The following is a 27,876-nucleotide window of genomic DNA, read 5'->3' as shown; positions in this document are numbered from 1 at the left end:
TTGTTTGTACTATCCTTAATAGAAACCATATAATGTTCTATTTCTTTCAATACCACAGAGAAAAGAGGTTTCTGATTGCTAAATTTACACCGATGAATATGGAACTTAACAAATATAATCACCAAATTAATAATATACGCTTCATTTTCCATACTTTTTTCATATTTGACAAAACCAAATATTACATGTTCAAAAGGAAGTTGCAATCCAATTTGTCATTAATAAATTTAGAAACTTCCCACCATAACCTCTTTGTATACTGACAGTGCCAAAAAATATGAGGTACAGTTTCTGGTTGCAAAAAACAAAATGAACAATTTACATCTATATCTTTGTTAAATTTGGACAGAAAATGTTTAGCGGGGTAAAATTTGTGCAATATCTTAAATGAAATTTCCTTGACCTTATTTGTAATGATATATTTATTAGGCAACAGCCATATCTTACTCCAATTCCTAGTTCCAATAAACCTTGACCAATAGGAAATGGCATGTGGTTTACTAACTAGTTCTTTCTGAAAAAGTGAACATATAACCTTATTGTTTTTGCTTGTCGAAAAACAAACTTTACCACAAAACGTATCAGCTAGATGCAGTACAGGCACACTTTTAGAGTATGTAATACCTCTACATAAAGAGACAACACCTGGAGAAATAGCACCAATTACAGAGGCAAATTCTTTAGGTGAAACAGGGAAACTGAAGTATGAAAGGAATTCATCACAAGTCATCAAATACCCTTGACAATTCAACAACTGTCCCACCAAAAGGATACCCCTGTCAAACCAAGTTTTCAAAAATATGCTCTTATGTTTGCTTGGAGATCACAAGTGTTTTTTTGTTTGTTTATCTTTTGCATCACACAGATGTGATGCATGGCTTTTAGGTTGGCTTGACTGCTTCTGTATTGCCTATATGCACATTACTTGCACTGATGCTTTTATCAAAGGTGGAAGAGAGAAGCATTTGGGAGAACACATGTAATTGAGACTCTCCCAAGCAAAAATTGACAATTGTACAATGGTTTCAGCCCAAATTCCATAATTACTACAGTGATAGTTCTTAATGTAAAATAAAAATAGATTCATATGGGATTTCCTACAAACAGTGCAAGCTTTCAGAGTCTTTCTGTCCTTTTTTTTTTTTTTTACATGAATACATTTTTGACAGCGGTGGCTGATTCCAAGATAACCCAGGTTTATTGCAGTGACAGCACAGGAAGTTTCACACCAACTTGAAAAACAATGTTACTATAATGTAGACTTGCATAAAGTGATAGTGCAAACAAAGTAGTATAATATAAAGGCAATCAATCAATCAATCAATCAATCAATCAATCAATCAATCAATCAATCAATCAAAAACTACCTAGTGGCCAACCGATACTGTTGTTTCAATGGCTGATGCTGAGGGGAGGACGGCTGATATAAAAATGTAGATATACATAATATAATTTAGCAGCAGCAAATAAGATGTACACAAAATTTCACAAAAGTGAAATGAACACTTAATTTATACAATATTTATTCAAATTCGCTAAAACTTAAAAATAATAACTAGGGATGTAAAGTAATTGAGTAAAAATACGTAAATATTATTTTTAGGGGTTTGTAATTTACTTGAGTTTTTTTAAAAATTGTATATAAATGTTTTATTTATGTACTTGAAAAGTACTCATGAGCAAATGTCAACCATACCATGCCCAAAATCCCTTTTAAATTGTTCATTTAGATCTTATAGTGCTATAATGGATTTTTTATAATGCACCATTTCTAAAAACAACATTTTCTAACAGCCATATTTTATATTTGCAAAAGAGGACTGTTTTTTTTTTCCACTTTATGTTAACAAAAATCATTTTCCAGAGAGACAAGGAATTATCTGAAAAATAATTACTTTGTCATAACTGCATTTTTTTTTCACTTTAAAAGAGCCATATTTATGATGTCGCAGCATTTCAGCGCTATGTCACTCCCATAACGTTTGAGAGGATAAAGGTGCACTCAGAAAATATTTCCTCGTTAAAAAAGTTTAACTCCTGAAGACATTCATTTTAATATTGCAATATATGCAGGAAATCATGAGCACTCACATTAAAATAAAGACTCCAGTCACATCAGTAACCTTATAAAAGCTGTTTTATTCTACATGGAGTGTCCGCACATGGGGGCTGCCTTGCTGGAATCACATGACCTGCCGAATACTACTCACTTAATCTCAGTTACCGTCCTGTTATTTGACACTTTCACTCATTGATTAAAGTAATCATGACTGACTGTGAATACTACATTTCTACAATGGCATCTGAAACTGAAAACTATTGATTTTTAATTATGCAGCATCCAAACCGCTAGGTGTCAGTGTAAGTCCAAGATGATACAAAGACCAAAGTTACTGAGTGCAACTTTAAGTGCACATGAGCAGCACAACAAAGTCGTAAATATGAGTGGGAGACTTGGGATTTTCTTTGAGCCCCAACTTTCCGAGATGGGGCATGTTGATTTCAGAATCATGGCAGAAGTAAATTGTTATCAATAATAATTCCGTTTTACTTGAGGATTTTGACATTTAGTTTAGTTTATATGCATTTTTGAAATGTTAATAAAGAATAACAATAAAACTTCTAATTTAGCCACTTAAAGCAGCGACAAGCATTTGCAACAAAATTACATTTCCCATCCTTATATGTGTCCACACAAGAATGATAAAATAGGTAGATAAACTATGAATTACACACCCCATGCGTTGCATTGCTCTCCATTTTGTTGCATTGATGCTATAAAAGCTTTCTGCCTTAGCACGTATGTGCAAAAGAAAGAAATTTGAAATTGCAAAACGGTTCAATTCTTTCTGACAAAAATCCTTTGAGAGCACACCACCTCATATTTTTGTACGAACTTAAGTACGGGGGGACTTGAACCCACCATGACACAAGGGAAATTTAACACTTCCATTAATCGGCCAAGTGAACTCGGCCACCTGCAACTGCAGAGTACATAAAGTGTCCAACATTCCACACTCCATTATTTCGGTCGATGTATCAGCAATCGCAAAAGGGCCAAATAATGGCTGATTAATCGGTCAATCACTAAACATAACACAAATTTGTATAACAGATATGGGGGAAATATGGGGAAATAATTTTTGAGTTGCTCAAACTAGTAAAACAAATCATCAGTTTTAAAAACAGCTGTTTGCAATATGTTATTTTCAAAAACAAAATGTTTAGCAATAAATGAGGGGTCTGGTATAATTATGTTTAAATGCCCAGAATAAAACCCTTATTTTTTTTGTTTCCTCTAATTTTTTCTAATTAACAAATGTATGTCTACAGACTGGGAATGAAAACAAGGTTGTTATAAAGCTCCTAGAGCACATCTAATTTTCACAACTCTTGTTTTAGAGTTTTTTTTGTTTTTGTTGTTGTTGTCTACTGAAATGATTCAGAAAGATGCATTTCACCAGCTTAATGATCAACCAACAAAAAGAGTCAGTAAGTCTTTTCCTCGCAGCCTTGTTTTCATTCCTGTCAAAAATGTAATGTAATACAACTCTGAATAACGTCTATGACTGTGAGAAGAAATATTTCCTGACTGGCATCAAGTCACGACTACAGGCTTGATGTGGTGTTGGCAGTAATTGAGTGGTTAAAGATCTGGTTTGCACATCACAAGGTCAAACCCAAAAGGAGTGACTCAAAAATGTGAAAGTTCACCGTGGAGTCCCCTTTCAGCATTGATAAGAAGGCATCTGCGAAATACCCAGAACTAAAACCAAAAAAGTTGGTACTAGAGCTTTAAATACCATGTGATGTAATCTTTCATTATTTTGCTTAAAAATCACATCCAGCCAAAGCAGAGACCACACTACTGAGAGCTATACCGAGATGAGAAGCAAGCAACCCTAAACAGGTTTAAATGGCCATAAGTGGTCTTGAGGACATTAATATAAGACTAACCTGCTATATAAGACTAATATTGGCCTTTGAATAGCTACCATAAAGCATTCCAGTGAAGTTATTGGTAGCATTTCTTTGTTTAATCACAGTTTTGCACCAGCTTTTTACTCTCCACTGGATGTCACGGTTTCAAAATATGTTGTATTTTTAAAGTCTTTGTTTGGTTAAAGTCATCATGCTTTTTTTTATTGTTATTGTTATTGTTATGTTAGGTGAACTGTATGTTATACAGTTTTCAAATGAAATCTGAAATAAACAATCACATAAAGGTTATTAACAATATCATGGATCTCATAATGAAATCTGTACTCAGTGTTCTGTTGAGGTTAATGGTCTGACGTGTTTTCCTGTTTCTCATCTTTTACATTTTCTTACATCTTACACATAAAGCTATCTGGCATGGCAACTCGACTTCCTGTCTAAGCATATCAAAGTGAAGCATTAGCTGAATACCACAGATGCAATGAATTCTATGAATTCAAATGCTACTATTGCTCATCATTCATGATTCTTGAGCTGAAACTGTTCAACTAACTGACCATGACTGTGTCTACTTTGTGTTTTGTTCTGGTAAGTGACCTCCCAATTTGATCATCTTTTGCTATTATGATTTCTGCTTTTTCTTACTTCTACATCTCATGTCATGACTATGGTTAAGTATCAGTACATCATTGTTAATACTTGCTATGTGTTGCCTATGCTGTCTGCTGTTTGTTTATGAAAAATAAATGAAATGTAAATGAATTAATATGAATTAATATTATTACACGGATCTCAGGAATATTCCATTCTGATTAGTCATTTGTGCAGAAAAGTGATATTTCATTTGGGGATTACGAATTATCTTTCTTTTTTCACTTTTCACTCCACACGCAATCTCTACAAGCTAATAAAATAACTCAACTCAAATCAATATTTCATGTCCATTTATTAATTTATTTAGCAAAAAGTCATTATATAAGTGGGATAATGAGAAGTCATTTTCGCAAAATTAGCACTTAAGAGATCTAACAGAACTCAAATGCAAACCGGGGGTGGAATTCAGCTGTTTCTAGAGACTCTAGAGACTCCACAATCTTTTCTGTTCACATAATAACATAATATCAATGAATTTCAAATGAAAATCAGTATTTAATTTATTAATTTATTGGGCAAGTAGACGTGTAAGGATAATGTATCTTCAGCCAGTCGCAAAATAAACTCCGGCTGGGGGGTGCAAGACCCTTTTGGGGTTTATTTTGCGATAACTGAATGTACATTATCACCTATACTGTATAACTGAACTGCACACACTTGAATAGGTTAAAAATTAATTGAAACAAATTATTTTGGGATATATTCTTATTCCACAATGTCCAATAACATAAATATTCATACTTTACAGTACAATGGAGCAATGTATTTTTGTCACTTACTTAAACCGATATCTGTATTTCGGTCACACTTTATATTAGGTGGCCTTAACGACTATGTACTAACATTAAATACATACAATACCGTGTATTTACTGTGTAACTACATGTTGTTCTGCAAAATTAAGTATGGGTAGGTTTAGGAGTAAGTGTAGGGTTAGGATTAGGGGTTAGAGTTACGTTTTTGGGTATGGGTTGTACTAGGATTAGGGGTAAAGTTAACAGTGTAACTACATTGCAACAACATGTATTTACATAATAAGTACATTGTATCAAATGGTTAAGTATTTAGCAGTTAAGGCCAGCTAATATAAAGTGGGTACTGCATTTCTATATATCTATAGGTATACCTAAAATGATTGAATTTTTCTGTAATATTTTTAGTTCCTAGCCAAAACTGATATATTGTGTACAAATCAACCAAACTGTACCATAAAGCATTGAAAGCTATGAGTCACATTTTAAAGTGACACTGGTGATTTTATTGTACCTTCTGATCCATTGTCATGGTATTTGTTATGAATGTAGTAATGATCGGATTGCATACAGTGTTTTAGGCCTGTATCAAAAAGAACATGACTTCTTAAGGGAGAGAAAGAGGGAACAATAAAAAATAAAAATAAAATGTGTAGACTTTTAAGAATTTATATTTAAGAATTAAGATTAAAAAGATTTTAAAGCAATCTTGCAAACTTGATCAAAAACATTTTAAGCTTTGGTTCAGTATGAGAATAATTCCACTCTTCATGGACCTCCAAAAAAGTAAAGCTCATATATTTTATTGTTTTATTTGATGGCAGTTGAGATCATTGTGTCTTCATTGCAGGTAATCATTCTCTTTCTAGCCACCCAATCCCAATGTGAAAACCACTGTGAAAGGTCATTTATCTGGAATGACAGGAAAGACTGTCCAGCAGGTAAACAGACAGTTCTCCCTTTGGCTAAAATAAAAGTCACAATAAAACCACCGTAACTTAATAATGGGTCTTCTCATCATAAAAATAAAATACATTTGTTGAGATTTATTTATTATTTATTTTATTTTATTATAATTTTGACTTTTCCTACAGGATCTCATTATCTTAATAAGTCCACCTGTTGTAGGTGCAAAGACGATTTTTATACTGCCCATCCAAATAAACTGAAGAACTGTTTAAGTTGTAGTCATTGTGATGGTAAGTAAAACATCAGAATACGCTCAGTTATTGCCTGTAGCATTTTAGGTATTTTTAATTTATATAATTGCATAAACATTGCTGGTACATCTGAAAGAATGTAAGACACTTAAATTCATGCCTTGGTTTTACAGGATTACAAATAGAGGAGCAGCCATGTAATTCAACACATAACAGAGTTTGTGCATGTGCACCTGGTTATTACTCAAAAAATCCTGACTTCTGTATAACCTGTGAAAAATGCCAAAACTGCACAGAATGTAAGTATACAAAATTTCTGTCATCATTTACTCACCCTCATGTTATTATAAGCCCTTTTGACTTTTTCTCCTCCGTGGAATACAAAAAGAGATGTTTGACAAAATGTCAGTCACCATTCACTTTCATTACATGGAAAAAAGTTGCAATGAAATTGAATGGTTGTATGTATATATATATATATATATATATATATATATATATATATATATATATATATATATATATTTAATATATTATATATATATATATATATATATATATATATATATATATATATTTAATATATTTATATATCGTCACTGTCTGATAAAAATAAATGGATCTCCACTTTTGCCAATTTAGACGTTTTAACCATAGACGGAATGCACTGAATGACATTTTACTACTGTTTGAACTGTGCATCTAAATGGCCAATGACAAGATGTTTAATCAGGCTGTCTGTTTAACAAGTGTCTTGTAAGATTGTTTATGAGAAAAAGAGTTTTTTTTTTGTTCCTTGCTCTTAAAATTTTTTTTTTGGAGATATGTGTTTTTCATCAGACAGCTGACGATATATATATATATATATATATATATATATATATATATATATACATACATACAGTACCACTGTAAAAAGTGTGGAAACCAATTGCCTTAAAAAAATCAAGTAGAGTCAGGTAACGCCATGCGAGGATCGGATGTTTGAACGGCGAGCTCTGCACACTTTGCTAGTTTTAATACTTTTAATGACATAAACCAATGAGATTCAATACACTGGTCTAGGAGGACAATATATCAAAGATTTCAAAATCCTCAGTCTCTGGAGACATTAAAAGACACTTACATGCTCAATCTGACACCCCCAAGCAGGCCACAGGCCTGGGAGTCGACTTGGTTGGGGAGGTGCGGGTTATGTGGAGGGAAATGCTGAACATGTTGGAAATGCTGATGAAGGTCATTGCTGACTTGGAGGATCTTGTTGTGATACGTCAATCGATCACAGCCTTAGAGGCAAAGTTCACTGATGTGGTTACAAGAGTGGGGAATGTCGAAAAACAGATCGATTACCTTGAGTCATCGGAGAGGGAATTATCTGCTAATACACTAGTGACCAAGGTGGATTTGGAGTGTGTCTGGGAGAAGTTGGAAAACACGGAAAACCGCAGCCAGCGGAATAATGTCAGTGTTGTCGGAGTCCTGAATGGAGTAGAGGGACAGGATATGGTGAAATTCCTGGATGGACTCTTTCCGAATCTGCTCGTCATAACAGACCATAAGCTGGAAATCGAGCAAGCTCATAGGGTTCCTGCTCGTTGATCCGTATAGGGAGAAAGGCCAAATTTGTGAGATCATCCGATAATGCTCTTGTCTTATGCAAGGGGTAAAGGCAGGCTTTCTTGGAAGAACCACAGCATTTTCTCGTGCCCAGACTTTGCAAACTCGACAAGAGATAAACGTGATCGATTCAAGGAATGCAAGAAACTTTTACATCAGCGGAAAGTCACTTTTGCACAGATATTCCCAGCTAAATTGAGAATAGATGCTAAAGATGGCCTTATTTTGTGCTGGTTCTGCCCAGCAGATGCAGATTATTTTTTAGAGTAACACACCTTCAGGGCTGTTTTATGGATTAATCCACACACTCTTTTTGCTTATTCCACCTATCGGCTGGTGTTTATTTTGTAGAGTAGTCCACCGTCAGGACCGTTTTGTGGATAAATCTACATGCTCTTTGTGTTTATTTAACCTATTGGCAGGAGTTTGTTGTATAGATTATCTTTTGCTGTGTTATTCTGTCTTGCAAAATTTGTATAGAATCACCAGACTTGAGCAGTCCGATGGCAAATTTGTTGTAGGGCTCACGTAGGCGTGCATGGACTGTTTGAGTTTTGAGGGATGGATGCCAGTTGGAGCTGTCAAGTGCAGGGTTAATGCGCACATTTTTTTTTTCAGTTTGTTTTGTTCTGGGGGATGTTCGGGTTTGATGGTTCCACTAATGTTGTAATGGGGTCTTTATAATCTTGTTTTTGACACACAATCATTTTCTTCTTATATGTCAAATGTTAATATGAGTGGATTGTCTCTCTCCACGTGGAATGTGAATGGGTTGTTGCACTCCATAAAAAGAAGCAAGGTTATTTATTTTCTTAAACATAAAAAATATGATATAGTGTTTCTTCAAGAAACACATCTTTCCCCCGCAGGAAGCTGAAAAATATGGGGCAGGCATTTTTATTTATAGTGCTGGCTCGAGTAAGAGCAGGGGAGTCATTACACTGATAAGTAAACATCTACAATTCAAATGTCTCAAACAGAGTAAAGATCAATTAGGAAGAGTCATTATTGTCAAAGTCTTATTTTGGCTAATATTTATGCACCTATCATTGATTATCAGGGCTTATTTATAGATCTTGAAGGGATCTTGCAAGCCGCTGGCACCCCTCATGATATAATATAGGGAGGAGACTTTAATGTATTGATGGACTCAGTCCTTGATCATAGTGAACCAAAAGTGTGTAAGCCACCTAGAGCAACATTGATGCTTCACAAAATGTGTAAAAATCTTGGTCTTACAGAAATTTGGAGAATTTTGAACCCATCTGGTAGGGACAATACATTTTTTTATTAGTCCATAAGATTTACTCTAGAATAGATTTTTTTATATCCAAGTCCCTCATTTCATCTGTTGTTGATTTTTCAATTGGAAACATTTTAGTCTTAGTTAATGCCATGGTGAGTTTAGAGGTGTTGCCACACAAAAGATTAAATAGTTGGCTCTTTAATGTATCCCTTTTGCAAAATCCTGAATTCCTGAATAAAGACTGAAATCAATGTCTATATGGAGAACTTAAGCGGTTCTTAGGGGCTGGATCATACAGTATGCCTCATTCACCAAAAAGTCCAAAGCACAAGCTCATGGAATTGGAAGGGAATATTAAAAGTGCCGAGGCAGAGCTGAAGTGCCGAATGTCATCTAATGGCCTCAGAGAATTGACCTGATTGAAATACAGATATAATACTATTTTGTCATGGAAGGTGGAGTTTTGGTTATTTAGTCATATTTTGAGTCGGGGGACAAAGCAGGGAAACTTTTGCCTAGATATATAAAGCAGAGAGAGTCTTTTCTACCATTTCCTCAGTGAAATCTGCTGGTGGTGAAATTTTTACCTCGACCAATGAGATTAATAATGCTTTTAAAGAATTCTATCTTGACCTCTATAGTTCCACGCTCCTAAATTCTCATAGTAATTACGTATTAATACGTCCCCTTTCTGTCAGTCAAAGTGGATTGTGAGGGAGGTTAATACACTCGGTGACCTAAATGAAAGTGGAGCGTTGAGATCCTTTGAAAATCTGGTTCAACATTTTGGGATTCCCAGATATCAGTTCTTTAGATATTTACAGCAGCGCCACCTGCTCTGTACTATTTATGGGAGTAGCATACACCCCCCTAAAGCGGCAGATACTCTGGGATTAGTGATTACTGCTTTTGGAAAAGGTCATGAGGCATCAATGTATTACTCCCTGCTAATTCAGAGTCTGGGGGACGGAGCTTCAACTTCTCTCACGAGATTATAGGAGAAAGATTTAAACTTGGTATTGGAGGATGAAGAGTGGGCTAGGATTCTAAAAAACTAGAGATGCAAGGGTGCGCACCTTATATAATAATAATAATAATAATAATCACACATCCATGAAATGGGGCAGATATATGTAATTTATGGATGTGTGATTATTAGTATTATATAATTTTTTTTTGTATTTGTTTATTTTCTTTGTGTGTGTCTATATAATTTATGACCACTGGGATGTTGTTGGGGGCCAGGGTGGGATTGGGGATTGGCAGGTAGAAGGGTAATAGTGGGGGTTAATGTTGATTCTGTGTATATATGTTTAGTTTTTCTCTGTTCAAATATGTGAATTAATAAAAATTGTTAATCTGAAAAAAATATTTACCTTGGGAATTTATATTAATAATGGTTTTAAAGAATTATATCTTGATCTCTGTAGTTCCAGAACCATTAGAACTTCCTAAACTGACTGCAGATCAAAAAAATTTTCTTGATTCTGAGATAACCTTGGAGGAAATTGGCGAGGTAAGGCTCGCCAAATGCCAGATGGCATTGCCGCTGAATTTTTTAGATCTTATGCTACAGAACTGGCTCCACTTTTGCTAGTTTATATGGAATCATTAAAGAATGGAAAGCTTCCGTCAACCATGGCACAAGCCACGATCAGTCTGATTCTTAAAAAGGACAAAGATCCAAGTGAGTGTATGAGTTACCGTCCAATTTTCCTGATCCAGCTAGACATTAAAATATTGTTCAAATTGGCTAACTGATTAAGTAAAGTTATGGCATCTCTTATACATATAGATTAGGTGGGGGTTTATTCGGGCCGTAGCTCCTCTGATAACATTAGGCGTTTCATCAATATCATCTGGTCAGTGGCGAATGATCAGACTCCGGTTGCTGCCATCTCACTTGACGCCGAAAAGGCATTTGGTATGGTAGAATGGGATAATCTTTTTAAGATTTTGGAAATGTACGGGTTCGGGGATACCTTTATTGGATGGATTAGGTTACTTTATAGACACCCGGTAGTGGTGGTACATTCTAATGGATTCATTTCAGATTATTTTACTCTGGATATAGGCACCCAAACAGGGCATTAAGTATTTGGGTATTTTATTCCCAGCAAATTTGTGTGTTAATTTTGACCCTTTAATATAAAGGTTTTCGAGTGATGTGGGCAGGTGGGCTTCATTACATTTATCTATGATTGGGTAGGTTAATATTATTAAAATGAATTGTATTCCAAAATTCAACTCCTGCTACAATCTCTCCCTACAGATGTCTTATTTCAAGCAATTTGTTAGCATAGCGAAGTCCTTCATTTGTAATGATAAACATCCCAGATTACACTTCAGTTATATAGGTCGATTGACAAAGATGGGCTAGACCTAACCAAGATTTTGTTTTATTATTATGCATTTGGTCTCAGACATTTGGCTCATTGGTAGCTTCCACCTGAGAGAGCCCATCCCTGGTTTTGTGTTGAGCAGGATATTTTTGCCCCTATTTCGCCATTGCAAAGCCTTTCTATCAAACTAACCGGAGAAATTAAGTCACACCCTGTTATCTCGCATTTGCACGCAGTATGGACAAAAGTGTACAGAGTGTTTAATTCTGACATTTATTTAAATATTACTTCAAGCATATGGCTGAACCCAAAATGATGTATTATTAAGTCCCCTTTCTGCTGGACAGAGTGGATTGTGATGGAGGTTAATACGTTCGGTGACCTATATGAGAGTGGAATGTTGAGATCCTTTGAAAATATGATTCAACATTTTTGGATTTAAGTCTTCAGGTATTTACAGCTGTGCCACCTGCTCTGTACTACTTTTGGGAGTAGCATACACCTCCTAAAGCAGTGGATACTCTGGGAGTGGTGATTATTGCTTTTGGAAAAGGTCATGAGGCATCAGTGTATTACTCTCTGCTAATTCAGAGTCTGGGGGATGGAGCATCAACTTCTCTCAAGAGATTATGGGAGAAAGATTTAAGCTTAGTATTGGAGGAGGGAGTGTGGGCTAGGATTCTAAAAAATGTCAAGTCTACATCTAGAGATGCAAGGATGCACCATATGCAATTTAAGCATTTAATTTTTACATAGATTCTATTGGACTCCCCTCTAGACCCCCTCTTGGTCTTAAAGACACACCCACCTGCTGGCGATCAGAAGATGGGGAAACAACCCATGTTTTTTGGTGGTGTATTAAGATCCAAGATTTTTGATTGGGAGTTCAGTTTTATGTGTGATGTATTGTACACTCAAATTTTATTTTATCCCAGACTCTGTATTTTAGGCAATGGGACGGTCATTATTATTGGGGATGAATACATACAAAATTGGGTCCTAGCCAGTGTTATGATCGGCAGACAGGTCATCCTTAGGGGATGGAAATCAGCTGGAGCGCCCTCATTTCAGGAGTAGTGCACAGAGATGGGCAGGGTAGCGGCATTCAAAGAAATGTCATATAGATGGTTGGGCAACTTATTTAATACAATTGGGGCAGATATTTGGCATTTTTGGAAGCCTCTCGGAGAGGGGCAGTGGAGAGAGATGTGCAGTTTTAAATGTATGTGATTATTATTATTTATATATATATATATATATATATATATATATATATATATATATATATATATATATATATATATATAGTTTTGTTTTTGTTTTGTGTGTATTCTCAAGTTTGACCACAGGGATATTTGTTGATTGGGAGTGGGAATAATGGGGGTTAAAAGTTTAATATATATTTGGCTTTTCTGTTTCATTTGTCTGAATCAATAAAAAGTGTTGATCAGGAAAAAAAATCAAGTAAACACTTATTTGGCTCAAGTAAAATGGACTATAACTAGATCACTTTACTATAAGTACATTTACTGCCAATTTACTTAGATTAAAATGTTAAAGTTTACATGCTTTTTTAAGTAAGGTTAACTAATATATTTTACATTTACTGTATAAATACAGAGCAGAACCTTTTGTGGTCTGGAGACTGTGACTGAATCCACTGACAGTTTTTTAATTTATCTGTCACTCAGGTTTAAACTGTGGAGAGAAATGCAACCCACAAGTAACTACAACCACAACAGCAGTTTGTGGAAATGGCTATTTTTTGAATGATGGACAATGCCAAAATTGTGAAAAGTAAGTGGATTTAAAATATTATATTTTTGTACATTTCAGAAATGTTTTTGTTAATTAATGCTTTTTATGGAGAACCGGGATCTTTGGCCCAGGCCCTGTTTATGTTTTGGGTGATCTGATCACAAGTGGTCAGTCGAGACACATTGCTGGTCGCCTTGTTTAAAGGTTTTGGTAAGCTTATTCAAGGCTTTTAGCATGTAGGTTTATAGGTTGTGGGTTCTCTTACGAGAGGTTCTCTCGTATTGCGTAAGCTAGCTTACGGGAAAGATTCATCTTTTCTGAGATATTGAAGCCAAAAAATTATCCTTAATTTTGTATCATTTGTCAACGCAGTGCAGCAACTGCAGACCTTGAGCTGGCTAGCTAGCGAGCTCATTGGTTGCTCTGCGGCAACTGCTGCAGCCTATAGACGAACTTGAGAGGTGTCCGCGCGCTTACTGCATCAAAGCCCGCCAAAATGGGCGTGACTAGAGTGCATATAAGCGTAGTTCGTAGGCTGGAACCCTGATTTTCATCTCTTCAGCGAAGCTCTTCGCATCTCTGAACTGGAAGCCGCGTTGCCGTTCGAGGGGCATCAAGCAAGCGTGGACAGCGCTCGAAGAAGCCGGCCGTCTTCGCCACCTTCAGCCGTCCTGCGAGCTACGCCATCCGGCGACGTATCCTTTTTAAAGCAAGCTAGTTCTTACGAACTTCACAAAAGAGTACGAGCGTCTTTTTAAAGATGCCTCGCTCCACTTGCGCCTCATGCCGCGCCCCTCTCAGCACCGGAGACCGCCACGTCATCTGCGCTCTCTGCCTGGGAGTGGGGCATGCAGAGCTCGCCCTCGCTGAAGGCGGATGCGATCTCTGCGAGGAGCTGCCGATGTGGACCCTGCGGGCTCGACTCGAAGCGCTCAGGACCGAAGCCGCCGCGCCGCCTTCCATTCAGCCACGCAGAAAAAAAGCGCCGCTCTCAAAGGCTGCCGGAACCAGTGGTAGAAGCGATTGCCTCGCCGGAGCCCCTCCCTCGAGCATCGCCTTCACCCTCCCCGCCCACCCGGGACGCGCAGTTGCCGCCGAGCGGCTGCTCTGCTGCCATCTCGGACGAAGAAGCGGAGGATATGGGCTGTTCCATCATGGCTTCGGACAGCGAGGAGTGGTCAGGCTCACACACCTCCTCCTCGGCCCAGGAATCCAGCAGGACCCACGCCGGAGTTGAAGGGGAACTAACGCGCCTCCTCACACAGGCTGTCGACCGCCTCGGGCTCGAGTGGTCACCGCCCCCTGAGCAGGCTCCCAACAGACTCCACGCCGCACCTTTGCCCGCCCTCCGCGAGATGGCGGCCTAAGCTGGTGCTCCCGTCTAAGGCCTGCAGAACTACTTCCGCCTGTGTTGGCCGCGCCTATACCGCCGCCGGCCAAGCCGCATCTGCTCTGCATTCCATGGCCGTCTTACAGACAGAGGCTGTTTCAGATCTGACTAGCCGACATGGGAGAAGCTGAACGCACTACGCGCCGTTCTCTCTGTCCGGTCTCTTCGGTTCCGCGGTGAGTGGCATTGTTGACCGTTTCTCGAAGCCACCCAAGCCATGAATCTCTTTCTGCCTCGTCGCGCTAGCTCCTCTGCAGGCCGCCCACGTGACCAGCCTCCTGCACGAGCCTCTTCACAGCTTCCAGCTCAACAAGCCAGACTTCTCAGCGTCGACAGGGCGGCCGCCCTCGATTGCGCTCAGACAGCCGCCGCAGACCGCCGCCCCCCTGCGGGCCTCGGCCTAAAATTGTGCTGAAACCTGAGCAACCGAAGTCCTCCTAGCGTTGTTGAGAAAACGACGGCTCAGTCCCGCCACGGCCGGACCACCGTCAAAGCTTCGCCCCCTGTCCCCTTCTCTCAGGCTACTGCAGTGGTGGATTCAGCAGCCAACAAGCCGGTGATACTACCCGTTTGCCTGCACTCAAACGCCATTTTCACGGCAACCCAAAGAAATCTTGTAAAGAGTAAACATTCCTTATGTGTAGAAAATGTGCCCACAATCCAGTGCTCACCCCTACACACAAGCATTACACATCCCGTGTCCCTATCAGAGCACACTCACATAAAGCGGTTACGACCCGCTCGAGTGTTAGAGTTAATAAACGCGCCCACGAGCCTGTGCGCGCGCCCCTCCTCTGCCCGCTCTGTCACACGGCCAGCTGTAAGTCCCGTACGCCCCCTGTCAGTCCCCTTCTCTCAGGCTACTGCAGTGGTGGATTCAGCAGCCAACAAGCCGGTGATATTACCTGCTTGCCTGCACTCAAACGCCGTTTCCATGGCGGCCCAAAATAAAGCCTTATGTGTAGAAAATGTGCCCACAATCCAGTGTTCACCCTACACACAAGCATTACATGTCCTGTGTCCCTATCAGAGCACATTCACATAAAGCGGTTACGACCCGCTCGAGTGTTAGAGTTAATAAATGCGCCCACGAGCCCGTGCGCGCGCCCCTCTTCTGCCCGCTCTGTCACATCGCCAGTAAACACCTCTCCGCATGTAAGTCCCGCGCCCGTGACTATGCTCGCGCATCACTTATCAGATGTGACACTTTCCCCATTTACCCCAATCGGGAAGTCACTCACAGAACAGCCTGTCTCTGCTGTCTGCGAGCAGTCATGCATAAACACAGTAAGCGCGCTCACACATTCTGTTCAGCGCGCTGTGTGCGGCAATCAGGGCGATTTGGCCATTCACCCTCTAGCATTACGCTTCAAAGCGTGGGAAGATATCCCAGGGATATCCAAATGGGTGTTAAGCACAATAAAACAGGGCTATTTGCTACAGTTCGATCGCCGCCCTCCCCGCTTCAGAGCGCGGCTCGAAACTACTTTGAACACGGAAGCAGCGTGCATGCTTCGTTCAGAAATAGCAAACCTTCTGTGCAAAAGGGCCATAGAGAGAGTGCCACCTCCTCTGAGTCGGGGTTTTTACAGCCGCTATTTTCTTGTCCCCAAGAAAGATGGCGGCCTCAGACCAATATTAAATCTCAGGGTTTTGAACAAAGCGCTTGCAAAAAGACCGTTCAAAATGCTTACAATCAGGAAACTCCTCGCGCATGTGCGCCAGGGGGACTGGTTTATTTCTCTCGATCTGAAAGATGCCTACTTTCAGATTCAGATCAATCCCCGTCACAGGCCATTCTTGAGATTCGCCTTCGACGGCCAGGTTTATCAATACACCGTCCTTCCGTTCGGCCTGTCCTTAGCACCCCGTACTTTCACGAAGTGCATGGATGCGGCGCTCGCACCCCTGCGGAGTCAGGGTTTGCGAATTCTGAACTATGTGGACGATTGGCTGTTTTTGGCACAATCACATACGGAGCCTCTGTCTCACAGGACAGTTCTCCTCAGTCATCTGAACAGTTTGGGTCTTGCAGTCAGTTGGACCAAGAGCTCACTACAGCCCAGTCAGGCAATTTCCTTCCTTGGAATAGAACTAGACTCCGTGGCAATGACGGCTCGCTTATCTACACAGCGCGCACGCCGTGTTCAGCGACTAGCCGCGTTTTTTCAGATGAACAACCTCACACCTCTGAAGAAATTTCAGAGAGTGCTAGGTTACATGGCCTCAGCTGCAGCAGTACTTCAGCTGGGTTTACTGTGCATGCGCCCGCTTCAGCATTGGCTAAACACCCGCGCGTCTCGCCGGGTTTGGGCCACAGGCCGCCAGCCAATCAGAGTGACTCAGACCTGTATTTCAGCTCTGCAGCCCTGGACAGTGGCCGAGTGGTATCAGCGGGGAGTGACGATGGGAGCTGTATCTCGCCGAAAAGTCATCTCGACAGACGCGTCCAACACGGGTTGGGGCGCGGTCTGCGAGGGCTCTCCGGTCTTTGGCCTATGGTCAGTTCAGGAAAAGCTCCTTCACATAAATTGTCTGGAAATGATAATGGTCGAGTACGCGCTTGTGCGCTTCCTCCCGGTCATTCAGGGTCACCACGTCCTGGTCCGTTCGGACAACAGGTCTGTGGTATCCTATCTAAACCGTCAGGGCAGTGTCAGATCCAGGAACCTCTTCCGTCTGACGAAACACATACTGAGTTGGTCCCAGCGCCACCTGCGGTCGCTAAGGGCGATGCACGTGCCAGGCCACCTGAACGACGGCCCAGACAGACTGTCCAGAGATGATATTCCCCCAGGGGAATGGTCCCTGCACGCTCAAACAGTCCAGACATTATGGCACATATTCGGCAGAGCAGAGATAGACCTCTTTGCGTCAGAAGAGAACTCTCACTGCCCAATATTTTTCTCGAAAAGCGAGGACGCGCTGGCCCAGGACTGGCTCAACCGCCCGCTTTACGCCTTCCCTCCCGTCTCGCTATTGCCACAGGTAATGCAGAGGATCAGGGAAACGCGCCACTCGGTGCTCCTCATAGCCCCGCGCTGGGAGAATCAAACATGGTTCCTGGAGCTTACGCAGCGGTCACTGACAGCCCCGTGGCCCATCCCAGTGAGAGCAGATCTCCTCTCGCAAGCTCGCGGCACGATCTGGCATCCCCACCCAGAGCGCTGGGCGCTACACGCGTGGGTGATCCCCCCTTTCGAACCGTTTCAATACGTGGATTTGAAATACCTTTCACTCAAAATCGTTTTTCTGACTGCCCTGTCATCAGTCAAACGTGTGGGAGACCTTCATGCGCTGTCTGTCAGCGCTGCGTGTCTTGAGTTTGGACCAAGTGACTTCAGGGTCATTTTAAAGCCTAGACACGGCTATGTTCCCAAGGTGATCGGTACTCCTTTCAGAGCACAGGTCATTTCCCTATCGGCGCTGCCAGCATCGATAGCGAACGCGACGGCAATCTCTTTTGCCCAGTCAGAGCACTGAGATTGTATACTGCGAGCTCCGCCTCTTTCAGACGCTCTGAGCAGCTTTTCGTTTCGTTCGGAGGGCGCACCAAAGGTCTCGCCGCCTCGAAACAGACACTGTCTAGATGGACAGTGGACGCTATTGCTGCCGCATACGCGTCAAAAGACCTGCCATGCCCGTTGGGCATTAGGGCTCACTCCACTAGAGGCATGGCCTCCTCGTGGGCATGGTCCAGCGGGATTTCCATTCACGACATATGTGTGGCAGCGGGCTGGGCTTCCCCCTCCACCTTTGTCAGATTTTACAATCTGGAAGTGCCCGCCCTGCAGGCAAAACTACTAGCGGTTTAATACGCTACAGCTCCCCTGGTGAGCTGCACTGATGGGACTCATTCCACACAGACCGGCACCGCCGCTCTGTCGTTCCCTTCCCACTATGTGCTTATGTATCACACACACACTGGCCCGCACTCTTGCCGGCCAAATATTATTTCCCCACTCACAAGGGCTACCCCTGGTCCACCCCCCTGGGGCTCATGCAGTGGATGCTTGGCGCGCACGGCGTTGACAATGGGTTCCCATAGCGTAAGCTAGCTTATGCAATACGAGAGAACCTCTCGTAAGAGAACGTCTCGGTTACCTACGTAACCTCGGTTCTCTCTAGATGAGGGAACGAGTATTGCGTAGCCGGCCGTGCTCGCGCCACGAGCGACTTTCGCTTCATTCAATAAAACCAGGGTTCCAGCCTACGAACTACGCTTATATGTACTCTAGTCATGCCCATTTTGGCGGGCTTTGATGCAGTAAGCGCGCGGACGCCTCTCATTGGACGCGAGTTCGCCAAGTTCGATCTATAGGCTGCAGCAGTTGCCGCAGAGCAACCAATGAGCTCGCTAGCTAGCCCGCTCAAGGTCTGCAGTTGCTGCACTGCGTTGACAAATGATACAAAATTAAGGATAATTTTTTGGCTTCAATATCTCAGAAAAGATTAATCTTTCCCGTAGCGTAAGCTAGCTTAAGCAATACTCGTTCCCTCATCTAGAGAGAACCGAGGTTACGTAGGTAACCGAGACGTTTCCTGTGCATAAGGTTTAGCATAAGCATCAGTAGTTGCTGAATTTCTGATAATGGTCCCTAAACACAGCGTTCACACAAGATATTAGCTACTGATAACATCAGTTTCCAGCACACAGGAAGAATCAGAATGTCTTCAAAAATAATGCCATAAATAGTTTTCATTGATCAATTAACATCATACTAAGTCCAGTAAACATAAAAAAAAAATAATAATTATTTGGTGTGATCACCTTTGCCTTCAAAACAGCTTGTAACATTGTTCAATGGAAAGGAGGAGGCAAGAACCGGCTTGACAATTTAAATTATATTTTAATTATAAACTGAAACAAAAGACACTGTTCTTACAAGAGCTGCTGGATAAGGGCAGATCCCCATCCACGCTCAAAGTGTACGTGGCGTCCGTCGCTTCGGGCACCCCCCCCGGGGGAGGGTGTGCCCGAAGCCCTGTCTTCCTGGATGAGGGAGACAAAAAAACACTGTCAGATTTAAACGAGAGGGAAAAGGCCAACGCGGAGCGGCAGTGAGAGAGAGAGAGAGAGAGAGAGAGAGGAGAGAGAGATGAAAAAAAAACACTTACTTGCCAGTTCTCCGATACGCCGTAGCGTGTTCCTCGGCCACTCCTCCACCCTCTAATGGACGACAGCCGCGCCTCGGAGGCAGTCCTCCAGCCCCTGGCAGACGGAATGCCCCGCCGCGTTCTTGGGGAACAGAAGGGGTCTCCCCCACCCCTGGCAGCGGTTCTCCCGCTCCAGGCGGTCGGCAACGAGCCCCTCCCCGCTCACGGTTGGCGGTCTCAGACCCCGCTGCGTTTCAGCGGCTGGTAGGGGACTCCAGGCGGTCGGTTAGGAGCCCTTTCTCCCCTCGCGGTCAGCGGCTGTCCTCCGCTTCCAGGCAGCCGGGCTCCTCGTCCCCCGGCAGATGGGCGCGGCTGCTCCGTTGGGGTGGACGGTAGTAGCGAGAACTCTACTATGGCGTATCCCTCCTCCTTCCCGGGTTTCGGCACCAGTGTAACATTGTTCAGTGGAAAGGAGGAGGCGAGAACCAGCTTGACAATATAAATTATATTTTAATTATAAACTGAAACAAGAGACACAAACACACACGACGGACATGTCCGTAAATGATCTCTCTCTCCCGCACAATCCTCTGCAGTCGGCCTTTATCCCTCTCGGGGGCTTGATTAGCCTGACCGGGTGTGTAGAATCACGACATGTCATGTCATATGTTGCAGGCTTCCCTGTTATTCTATTCAATTCTATTTGCAAAAGGAATGTTTGGGAGTCTAAAATGTATATTTCCTATTGACACACTAAAGCTGAAGATAACCATCTTAAGACAAATGTTTATGTGACACATCTTATGTGTCTTAAAATTTTGTACAGTACTGCGGTGTTGTAGTCCTCGAGATCGGTCTTGGTTTCAAGACCACTTTTTGAAGGTCTCGGTCTTGTCTTGGAATCGACCGCATTTTTACTCTGTCATGTCTCTGTCTCAGACAGACAGAGTTTATTTCAAGACCGGTCAAGACCGCAACTGTGGGGATATCACTAAATTGCCTGTGCATTGTCTGATTTATTTGTTAACATAATTACTGTGATTGGATGTAAAACTTCCTGCTTCAAATGCAAGCAGTAACTTGACTCGTTTCTAATTTGAACTTTTTGTTACTGTTAATGGCTGTCACCCCTCCCCTCCCCTGCACACGCACACCAAGAAAGTGAATGCAGGAGACAGGAGAAGAAAGTCAAGTCATTTTTAATTGTATAGCACCATTCACAACACACATATGCCATTTTTTCACTGCACGTTACGTTCGAATCGCCCTCAACTCTACTTTTCTGAGCTAGCGTTTCCACTGCAGTTTAGTGCCACATCAACGTGGGTGGGATTATAGACTGATCGTCATAGTTGCGCCGCCTCTACTGCCGTGACACCATCATAAACACGACACAAACTGACCAAAACAATAACAACCGCTAGCTGTTAGCTACTAGCTCATTGTGCTGTATAAAGCAGTTGTTGCATGGTGATTTTACACAAGTGTAACAGTTAAATTGACCTGGTTGTTTTTGAAGCAAGCTTTCAGTAGCTGGTCAACTAAATAAAGTGAATCTTTCAAGCAGAGTATAGAGTTAATGTAACAAAACCTACCATCCTCCATCGTGGCTGCATCCAGAGGACTCTCCCTCCTATTGCTCGCCAGTTTAGATAGCGTCCATTTGGTCGAACCACTTTTCCACTTCCACTTTTCCTTGATGGTTCTGTAGGCACTTTTAATATTTTTGTTTTACTTTTCCCTACACTGTTGGTAGGTCCGGTGGTAGCCGTGTGCGGCCAACAGCTGAAACACTTCCTGAAAGACTTTTAAGTTTCGCTCATCGCTAACGAGTGGACCGTCTGCAGTGATCTGCAGGAAATTGACATCACATTTAGTATCGGCTCAGCTTTCTTGGAACCTCGATGAGATGGTACTAAAAAAAAGTATCAGGTACTATCCACAGTGGAAAACGCCCAAAAAAGCGAGCTGAGTCGAGTTGTACCGTGCAGTGGAAAAGCCCCATTAGTTTCAAAGCAGCTTTACAGAAAATCAGGCATTAACAGAAGATGATACTGTAATGTATGTAATGTCTATGAGTCATCATTGTGTAATTAGTTAAAATATGATTGTGAAATGTATTTAAAAATAAGTAATTAAATAATAATTGTATTCATAACCCCAGTGAGCAAGCCAAAGGCGACTGTGGCAAGGAACACAAAACTCCATAAGATGTTGGTCAATGGAGAAAAATAACCTTGGGATAAACCAGACTCACTGTGGGGGCCAGTTCCCCTCTGGCTAAACAACAAATATATAAAGTAAATTACTTATTTATAGTGCAAGTCATGGTTTAAAATGTAAACTATTTAAACTTAAAAAATTAAACTAAGTAAGTGTTAAGGGTCAGTGTTTAAACAAAGATTTTGAATGAACTGTAAGATTAATGACTAATGTCTTTGAAGTCCATCCTGGATTAACTGCAGAAGTTTACATAGAAACATCCTTGTTTGTTGGCTGATGAAGTTTCTTTTGGGGGCAATTAATTGATAGTCTATGTGTTCCATTTCAAGAGTGTAGTCCATCATTAGACCAAGGTGATTCACAGTTCGGCCAACCAGTAATTTCGGTGAGGTCTACCCTAATTCCAAGGTTCAGGCAATGGCATATGAAGTATCCCATGTCTTATGGTTGAAGTTGGCATCAGTTCATCCTCTGAAGTCCATCGTAATAGACTGAAGTGATGTCTGAAAGATGTCAGCCAAATCTTCTGTAATACAATTTGGCTACCTAAACCAGTGTTTCCCAACCACTGTGCCCACTAGTGTGCCATGAAAGATTGTCAGGTGTGCGCCATGGAAAATTATCAAATTCCTCAAAATAAATAAATTCTGTTTTTTTTTTGCAGTATTTTAGTGAAGGCATATAAATAGCAGAAAAGTTTTAAATTTGCCAATTCAGTACATTTTCCCATACAAAGTATTTTATGCAACCAGTTTTAATATTTTGTCCATCAAAACATTATTGTTCTAACAAACTCTAGTCTGCTGTCATTCGCAACTCCTCACCTGCCCACAAAAGGATGCTTCATCATCACTCAATTGTAGTGTATTTGTGTAAAAATGTATTTGCAAGTACAACTCTACAAAATGGAAAAGACATAAATTTGTTGATTTTTCATTATCCAAATAGCACTTTTGGCATCTGTGACCTCATTATACAGCGTAACATTATAAATGTTACTTGTGTTTTTTGCATAGCCAAATTTCCAACATTACGAGTTCACGCTTCTAAGACAGACAGAATACATGGACAAGTCCTTAAAAAGTAAAACAATGATGTTATTATGTGGGATAGTGATGTGCCATAGGGTAAAAAGTGTGTCATGGCAGAAAACATGTTGGGAAACACTGACCTAAACCACAAAGAGTTCATCTGCAAAAAAAAGTGTCCAAAAGAAAGCAAACAGCAGTATGTAAATTCTGCAACGCTTACCGAGATGGCTGGGACGGCACTTAGAAAGGAAGCATAAAAAAGGTAAACAACTGTAAGTGATGTCAACCCCTCAAAGTCTTGGTCTTGACTTGGTCTCGGTTTAGGTGATCTTGACTACAGCACTGCAGTACTGTATGTATGTATATATATATGTTACGAGACAGACGAGGAGTGAAGATCTACATGCAGCTTTATTGAAAATGACAAGACAAACAAGACTGGAACAAACAAAACATCCACGAGGGGAAACAAAAGATATAAACAAGAGGAAACATCCACGAAGGGCTCAGGCAGAAACACATACAAAAATCTACAAGACATTAACAATACATTTACACTTAACAACCAACTACGATTGGTGAAACAACAGGGTTTAAATACACAAGGATAATGAATAAACGACACACAGGTGAGAACAATGAATGACTGCTGGCAGTGATGAGGGCAGGGAATTATGGGAAGTGTAGTTTAGGACAGATGACAAGTGAGAAACACAGGGCAGACAACAGGGGATTGTGACAATATATATATATATATATATATATATATATATATATATATACATTTTAATATATATATATATATATATATATATATATATATATATATATATATATATATATATATATATATATTAAAATGTGTTACGTTCATAATATAATATCACTTTTTATCAATAAATATTAGCCAAGATTAATTAATGCTTTAAAATATATTGTTCATTCGATGTTAACAATTACTATAACAAATAGAAACTTAATGTCTAAATCTAAATTAAAATCTATTATCAGTATAAATTTTCTGTTGGTTCATGTAATTTATTTCAGATTAAGCTGCAAGAACGAGGCTTGTAAATCTTTTTGCACCATTTACAGTGGACCACAAGGTAATTTTGAAATATTATTGAAATACAGAAATACTGATAAACAATATAATTGTAAATTGACACCTTTTTTGAATATGTTCCCCTTTATCTCTGTGCCTGATATTTTTTTATTTTTTTTTAGGTTTGTTATCTCCCCATTACCAGCTCTTGTTGGTGTCATTGATCATTGCGGCTGTACTGGGTGGTCTTCTCTGTCTTCTTATTATATGGGTATTATATAGGAAAAGATGGCATGTTGGCACACATCCAAACATTCTGATTCAACCAGGTACACATACATGCATTTAGTTTGGTTGAAATAGATAAAGCATATGTTTTGTCTTTAAGTGAATTAGTTTAATTTTATTAGTTTATTTTTTGTGATTTGAGATGTAGTACTTTCCTAAAATTGGAAGCACACACTGATTGAAGAAATCTTAATATGGTAATATTTGAGGTGTTTTGTCAATTTCGTTTTTCTTTGTTTCAGCAGATCACCCTAATAACCAAATCAACATTCCCTCAACAATGGTTTGTATTTCTGTAAAAATTTTGTTTAGAATTATTTATATCCTTTCATGACGCATATGTTTTTTTTTTTTTTTTACATGTTTGATTACCAACGTTATCTTAATCATTTGTTTATACCTAAAGGTCAGAAAAGTCTCAGCCTGCAATAAAACCACCATCAAAGCTTGCTCGGGAACTCCAGTGACCAACTACCCACACAGCCTCTTTAGTGGAGACTGGCAGAGCATCATGACTCCTTTGATTGCAATTGGAGATCCAAAATGTAACTATTCATATACACAAACTTATCCCTTATTTATGCGATTATATAATCAGCCAATGTATAAAATCATGCAGATACGGGTCAGGAGCTTCAATTAATCTAAAAATGTGATCTCTGTGATTTTGATTGTAGCATGATTGTTGGTGTCAGATGGTGTATTTCTATAACTGCTGTTCTCCTGGGATTTTCATGCACAGCAGTCTCTAGAATTTACATAGAAAGCTGCCAAAAAAAAAAAAAAACAACATGTCAAACATTGAGGCGGATGAGCTATAACAGTAGAAGACCATGTCGGGCACTTTATTAAGACCATAGTGTTCCCTAATAAAGTGCTCAGTGAGTGTATATTTAGATAAAATGTGAACTCAGTAATATATCTGTTTATGACACCTACCGCCATAGATGCAGCAAAGACGCATGCCAGAGCAAAGGTTTTCTGTTACCAAAGCCATTGTAGAAATGATCTATTTACAGTCAGACATGATTAATTTATTCCAACACATCAGGGGATTTTCGAGATAAAGCAAGTAATATTCAGCTTGTTATGGAATCTCAACATGACGACGCACTTGAATGTGCACATAAATTATCTTTTGACTGATATGAATAGAGTTTTCATCTTATGTGAGTGTACTTCATTTTAAACCTAATCTTTCAAAAATAATTTTCTTTCTTTTTAATAGTTATGCAACTAACAAAGCAAATCACTGACTGCACTTTTAAGGTGTATTCTCTGTTTTAAAAATGTCCGAATCTTACACTGAAATTTCTTTTCTGATTATTATTTTCCTAATAAATTACAGGGGCAAGTATTTCTTGTGCCTTATCTATTTATTAATCAAGTAGGCTTGCGTGAACTTTTATGCCAAGCCTGGAGGCAAGGTGATCAAATTCAACATCAAAGGACTTCTTAGAATTGTCTAATCAGATAGGGCAACAGGCTTAACTTCTAATAACCCTCACATTTGAGCAACTTTGAAAGTATGTGTTGGAGCTTTATAACCCCACATTAAATTGGCAACATTAAAAGTAATAATAATATAGATAATAGCAGAGAATTTTTGGAATGCACAAGAATAATAACAATTTTGTATCAGTCTCCCTTTCATTTCCCTTTTATTTGTTATGATTAGGCACCAATAAAAAATATCAAATGCTTAATATGGGAGCTTGCCTCATACTGTACGGACCATTTTCACATATCTGGGTTTGGAATGCGTAAGTAAACTATGATAGTGTAAACTTACTATATTTTGTAAATAGGAGACCATTATTTTTGTGATCCCATTTTCTCCAAAACAAAAGAGAAAATGCACTAAGCTTCCATGACTTTTCAAACGAGAAAAGCAATAGAGAAAGATTACGGCAGTCAGAAGAGAGAAAGATGCCAAATGTATGGTCACTTCCTCAACAGCTGTATTTGAAAGCCCACCACAGCACTTTTAACTAGTTTATTATTATTATTATTATTAATATTTACATTTAATAATTAAAAGATTGAAAATATAAAATGCATGTTAGATTCATGCTGCTACATTAAGGTGGAAATGCATCATCACAGTCTATGAAAAGGGTCCATTGAAAGGACTTGATTCAGTCCTTTCTCAAACTTTTACACATAAATCCATTATTTACTGGTTATACCAATTCATCTATATCTAACAGTCATATCTATATGCTTTCCCCCAGTGATGCAAGTGCTGCAGAAGGAATATTGGCCAGCACCAGTACTCTACACAATCATCAGAGAAATTCCTGTACAACGCTGGAAGGAGTTTCTGAGACTTCTTTCTGTGACAGATGATCAGATGGAGAGGATAGAACTGGAGACAGGCCCATCCTATCTAGAAAAGCAGTACAGAATGCTACGTCTGTGGAGCCAAAGCAGTGGAGCAGAGCTGGAGAATATCTACTCAACATTACACTACATGAACCTGTCAGGGTGTGCACAGGAACTGCAAGAGAAGCTAGAGCAACTGCAAGAGAGCATAAAAACTGCCTTATCTTGACTCCATCTCCATGTGTGAGAGATACAGTTGAATTTTGCAATCATATACAATGAACTCTGTATTGCAGACTCTTGTACTTTTTTCATTTGACAAGGACCTGCCAGCCATTGTTAAATATAAATATATTGCATAATGTTAAACAAAGTCATATTGAATAGTGCCATGTTCTTGGTCACAGCTTTGGTTAGTGCCATGTTCTTGGTCACAGTCACATTTAGTGACCACTATACTGTACTAATGTGAATATTCATAGAGCAATTTAACCTTTCATATTTTAATCTAAAACATGTTCTAAATATTTATTGTATCTACTATGGACTTATAAAGATACTTTTTTTGGTTTTCAGGATAAACACGGTTGATAGGATAATCACAGGCACTAAAGATTATTCATTCTCAGTCATATTTTACATTAAGTATTATTTCACACTCATTTTGTCCCAACAGTGTATATTTTATCTTTTCTTAATAAATGTACAATACTTTTTTTATTAACAATTTTTATTGATTCCATTCAACAAATTAAATAAACATAACAGAAAATGTGGAATCAAGTTATATAAAATTAATATATAATTGAAAACATAAATGTGTTGTGTATCCATCTCTCTCAGGGGCTCTCTCAGGTAGAAGCAACCAATGAGACAAATTTCGAAGACTGAATGCATAATAATAAAATAAAATCTTGGTTAGGCCTAGCCTTAAGTGCCTCCCAAGCCACGCCCACAGAGGATACTGAGGACCAGTTGGTCTCCATATAAACATTGATTTCAGCATTTA

The 27,876-nt window shown here is 39.9% G+C and overlaps 1 protein-coding gene across 2 annotated transcripts; it reads left to right on the top strand.

Annotated features, from left to right (window-relative positions):
* Positions 1-4,384: 4,384 nt before the first annotated feature.
* si:ch211-112c15.8 (tumor necrosis factor receptor superfamily member 1A) lies at positions 4,385-27,534 on the top strand. Of its 2 annotated transcripts, none has more exons than XM_052092183.1 (10): positions 4,385-4,527; positions 6,196-6,286; positions 6,440-6,544; positions 6,679-6,804; positions 13,402-13,507; positions 24,257-24,315; positions 24,437-24,583; positions 24,788-24,825; positions 24,949-25,087; positions 26,777-27,534. In XM_052092183.1, the coding sequence occupies exons 1-10, from the start codon at positions 4,498-4,500 to the stop codon at positions 27,094-27,096; spliced, it is 1,161 nt and encodes a 386-aa protein (XP_051948143.1). In that variant the 5' UTR covers positions 4,385-4,497; the 3' UTR covers positions 27,097-27,534. The 2 variants fall into 2 exon arrangements, with proteins under 2 accessions (XP_051948143.1, XP_051948141.1); XM_052092181.1 differs by having other exon boundaries at positions 24,785-24,825.
* The last annotated feature ends 342 nt before the right edge of the window (positions 27,535-27,876 follow it).

The sequence above is a fragment of the Xyrauchen texanus genome, chromosome 25, assembly GCF_025860055.1.
Source record: "Xyrauchen texanus isolate HMW12.3.18 chromosome 25, RBS_HiC_50CHRs, whole genome shotgun sequence".
NCBI lineage: Eukaryota > Metazoa > Chordata > Actinopteri > Cypriniformes > Catostomidae > Xyrauchen > Xyrauchen texanus.
This window is presented reverse-complemented; position numbering and strand designations above follow the sequence as displayed.

Excerpts from the sequence above, each read along its gene's own strand:
- si:ch211-112c15.8 (XM_052092181.1), top strand. The coding sequence starts at position 4,498 with ATGACTGTGTCTACTTTGTGTTTTGTTCTG. Across the intron at positions 4,528-6,195 it reads CTACTTTGTGTTTTGTTCTG|GTAATCATTCTCTTTCTAGC; the intron begins GTAAGTGACCTC and ends TCTTCATTGCAG. Across the intron at positions 24,584-24,784 it reads AAACATTCTGATTCAACCAG|CAGATCACCCTAATAACCAA; the intron begins GTACACATACAT and ends TCTTTGTTTCAG.